General features: G+C 41.3%; 1 protein-coding gene across 7 annotated transcripts in view; it reads left to right on the top strand.

Annotated features, from left to right (window-relative positions):
• Window positions 1-3,012: 3,012 nt before the first annotated feature.
• Window positions 3,013-3,690, top strand: part of Senp7 (SUMO specific peptidase 7) — a 163,832-nt gene continuing 163,154 nt past the window's right edge. For 4 of the 7 annotated variants that reach the window (XM_033768182.1, XM_033768184.1, XM_033768183.1 and 1 more), the window contains exons 1-2: window positions 3,154-3,313; window positions 3,514-3,553. In XM_033768182.1, coding sequence (XP_033624073.1) covers window positions 3,514-3,553 — 40 coding nt within the window. In that variant the 5' untranslated portion in view covers window positions 3,154-3,313. Of the gene's footprint in view, window positions 3,093-3,153; window positions 3,354-3,475; window positions 3,554-3,690 lie in introns of those variants that run through there. The other 3 variants (XM_010614749.3, XM_010614766.3, XM_019206181.2) reach the window with 3 other exon arrangements.

Raw genomic sequence — 3,690 nt, 5'->3', positions numbered from 1 at the left:
GTAATTTTGCACATTAAATGGAAAATACCTGAAATTTAATTTTATTTCTAGTACTTTTCAGTGAGAACACAGTATTGAGTCTCAATATAAAGTCTATTAATGCACTTGTTTTAAAAACTTTTTTGTGTGAGGGTGTAGATTTTTTTTTTTGGTACTGGGGATCAAACTTTGGACCTTTTTAAAGAAGTTTTTAACTACATAGTTTTGTAGTGTTCATTTTGGAGGTTTTTTCTTTTTCTCTCTCCTTAAACAGTATTTGTTTCAACTGTAGGAGAAACTGTTCTCCATGTTTCACACGTTGTTTCTGGCCTTAATTGGTTTGAATACATTGCTGGTAGATTTTTTTTTTTGGTACTGGGGATCAAACTTTGGACCTTTTTAAAGAAGTTTTTAACTACATAGTTTTGTAGTGTTCATTTTGGAGGTTTTTTCTTTTTCTCTCTCCTTAAACAGTATTTGTTTCAACTGTAGGAGAAACTGTTCTCCATGTTTCACACGTTGTTTCTGGCCTTAATTGGTTTGAATACATTGCTGGTGCGCGCGTGCGTGTGTGTGTGTGTGTGTGTGTGTGTGTGTGTGTTACTCTCTAGGGATTGAACTCAGGGCCTTCACAACTGAGCTACATCCCCAGCCTTTTTATAAATTTTTATTTTGAGATAGCATCTCACTAAATTGCTGAGTTGCCCTGACTGGGTTTGAATTTGTGATCCTCTTGCTTCAGCCTTCCAGAGTCCTGAGATGACAGGTTTGCATTACCACATATGGCATGGTGGTAGTTATCTTAATGATTCAACAAAAAGTATTATCTCTTCTTAAAATTTTCCATTTTGGCCAGGCATGGTGGCACATGCCTGTAATCCCAGCACTTGGGAGGCTGAGGCAGGAGGATCACTGTGAGTTCGAGATCAGCCTGGGCTACATAGTTAGTTCCAGGTCAGTCTCAACTACATAGTGAGACCCTGTCTCAAAAACAAAAAACAAAAAACAAAAAAAAACCAAAACAAAGGCAAAAAAAAAATTTCCATTTTGTCTCCTTTCTACAGGCTCTTTTTTAAATTTTCTGTTTGAATATCTTCTGCTAACTTTTTGTGTTGTTTTCTCTTAATCTACACATACATATTATTAATAGAGACTGAATGCTTGTCTTTAATGAGAATTGTCTTTGCACATTGCACATTATATTAGTAATCAGGTAAGAATACGAAATAAACTGAAACCTCGTATGGTCATCTGTTGAATGAATAATGATGACATTAAGTTTGGCCTTTTTTTTGTGTTTGTTTGTTTTGTTTTTTGAGACAGGGTCTCACTCTGTAGTTGAGACTGACCTGGAACTCACTATCTAGCTCAGGCTGGTCTTGAACTCAGAGCGATCCTCCTGTCTCAGTCTCCCAAGTGCTGGGATTACAGGCATGGGCCACCACCCCTGACTCAAATTTGGCATCTTGCTAGCAGCGAAAAGGAAACAGGAAAGGGTAGTAAATGATGTTACATTTTTTTCTTTATTTTATGGTTTAAAAGCCCAGTTATGACATTAAAACATTGTAACATTATTTCTTATAACAAGACCACCTACTACCTGTATCAGGTGGTTTTGGATGGGTTAGAAGCACTGTAATCATATTCAAATTGAAAGTTTTTTGTTTTAACTTTAAACATATAAACACCAGCAGATACTATAGTTTTACTTAAGAAAAAACACGGGGATACTTGTAATAAACTTGGAATGCTAAGAAGTTGATTTTTAATATTGTGATAACTTTAAATTAAGTTCTGTTTGATATTCTTATATTAAAAACTTTTCCAAGTTAACGTTATTGTTTATGGGCCAATTTTAAAGTTTGAATTTAACTGTAGTTGAAATAGAGTTTTTTTTTTTTTTTTCGGTACTGGGGATCAAACTTAGGTCCTTGCTCTTGTGAGGCAGGCAGCGGAACCACTGAACTAAATCCCCAGCCGTGTAGTTGAAACAGTAGGAATCTTGTTTTACACTTGTATGAAAGACATATTCATTAAAATAAGGTATTTAGCACCCCCTCCAAAAAAGACCCTTAAAATAACACTGTCCTTATTATTGAAAATGCTATTTAGTGCAATGATATGTGTAAATGTTTGAATCTGAATACTTTGATTAAATTCTTGTAATTTCATTTCTCTTATCTTCTTACTGATAAACTTTAGAATCACTTTTATGGAACTTGTTAGCTTTGAGGCAAACTCATGATCCTCCTGCCTCAATTTCTCCAGTAGCTGAGATTACAGGTATGTGTCACTTGGCCAGGCCATTTTAGGGCCCCCCCCCCCCGTGCCAGGGATCAAACTCAGAACCTTGTACTTGCCAGGCAGGTGAGGTGCCACTGAGCTAAATCCCATCTTAGCTTTTTTTTTTTGAGACAGAGTCTTGACATGGAATTCAGACTGGCATCGAACTCCTGGTGATCCTCCTGCCTCTACCTCCTAATGCTGAGAACAGGCACACACTACCACATTCAGAAGCATTTTGTTTCAAAGTTGAGGTCTAGTGGGCTTCCCACCCCCCCACACCTTCTCTTGGCCTTTAAAAATGAGTAGTCTTTGTTTTTTTTAAGCCAGGATTTCACTATACAGTTCAGGCTGGCCTTGAACTTGTGGCAGTCGTCCTGACTCAGCCTCCCAAGTTCTGGGATTACAGGTGTGCATCACCATCCAGCTAAATTTTAATTTGAAAGAGGTCCTCTTTATTACAACAGCCGGACTGTTTATTTCCACCACAAATACTAAATTAATAGCTGTGATAGTGTTATTGGTCACTTAAGTAGTATCAGGTGATTTCGCGTTTTAAATATCTTGTTTCTGAGTTTGAGGATAAGCTCCTTAAGGACAAACACAGTGGAACCTGGAAAGTAATACTGGAAGAAGTAACGTTTTCTTCGTATTTGTAGTCTACCTCGTGAGATATTAATTGAAAATTGTTTTTTCCCTTTAATGGGTTAACTTAATCTTCCAATTCAGCAAAACCTTTGAACGTCCTAGGCTGAAAATCGGACACCCAGCTGGGCTTTCCTCGAGTGCCAGAGATCTTGGAAAAAGATACCACTAAATAATCGTTCGAGGTATAGTAGCAGCCCGCAAAGAAAACAAGTCCCAGGAAGTGATTTCCGGGTGGAGGTGAGAGGGGCGGTAACTTCCGGTCGGAGGGCAGGCTGCGGCTATTGCGCAAGCGCGGCTCGCATTTTCCAGGCTTTTTCTCTCCCTTCCCCCTCCCTCCCCTAAGCTTGAGGGGGTCTTGAGGTGACAGCGCCGACAACTGCGATTCCAGCAGGAGGAGGAAAAGATGGACAGGAGAAAGCTTGGGCGACGGCGATCTTCATCCGGTGAGTCGGAGGGCTGAGCGTAGTGTCTCCTACCTGGAAGGTGCAGACGCCAAATGGGGGGTTGCAGCGTCTCGGCCCTGAGCTGTGAGGGTGAGAGAAAGGGCGAGGCGGGGGCGGGGGACAGCGCCGACAACTGCGATTCCAGCAGGAGGAGGAAAAGATGGACAGGAGAAAGCTTGGGCGACGGCGATCTTCATCCGGTGAGTCGGAGGGCTGAGCGTAGTGTCTCCTACCTGGAAGGTGCAGACGCCAAATGGGGGGTTGCAGCGTCTCGGCCCTGAGCTGTGAGGGTGAGAGAAAGGGCGAGGCGGGGGCGGGGGGCGAGGGAGCGGGGGGG

The sequence above is a fragment of the Fukomys damarensis genome, unplaced genomic scaffold, assembly GCF_012274545.1.
Source record: "Fukomys damarensis isolate Sample0158 unplaced genomic scaffold, DMR_v1.0_HiC HiC_scaffold_24, whole genome shotgun sequence".
Lineage (NCBI taxonomy): Eukaryota > Metazoa > Chordata > Mammalia > Rodentia > Bathyergidae > Fukomys > Fukomys damarensis.
The sequence above is the reverse complement of the archived record's forward strand: the minus strand, read 5'-3'. Positions and strand labels throughout refer to the sequence as shown.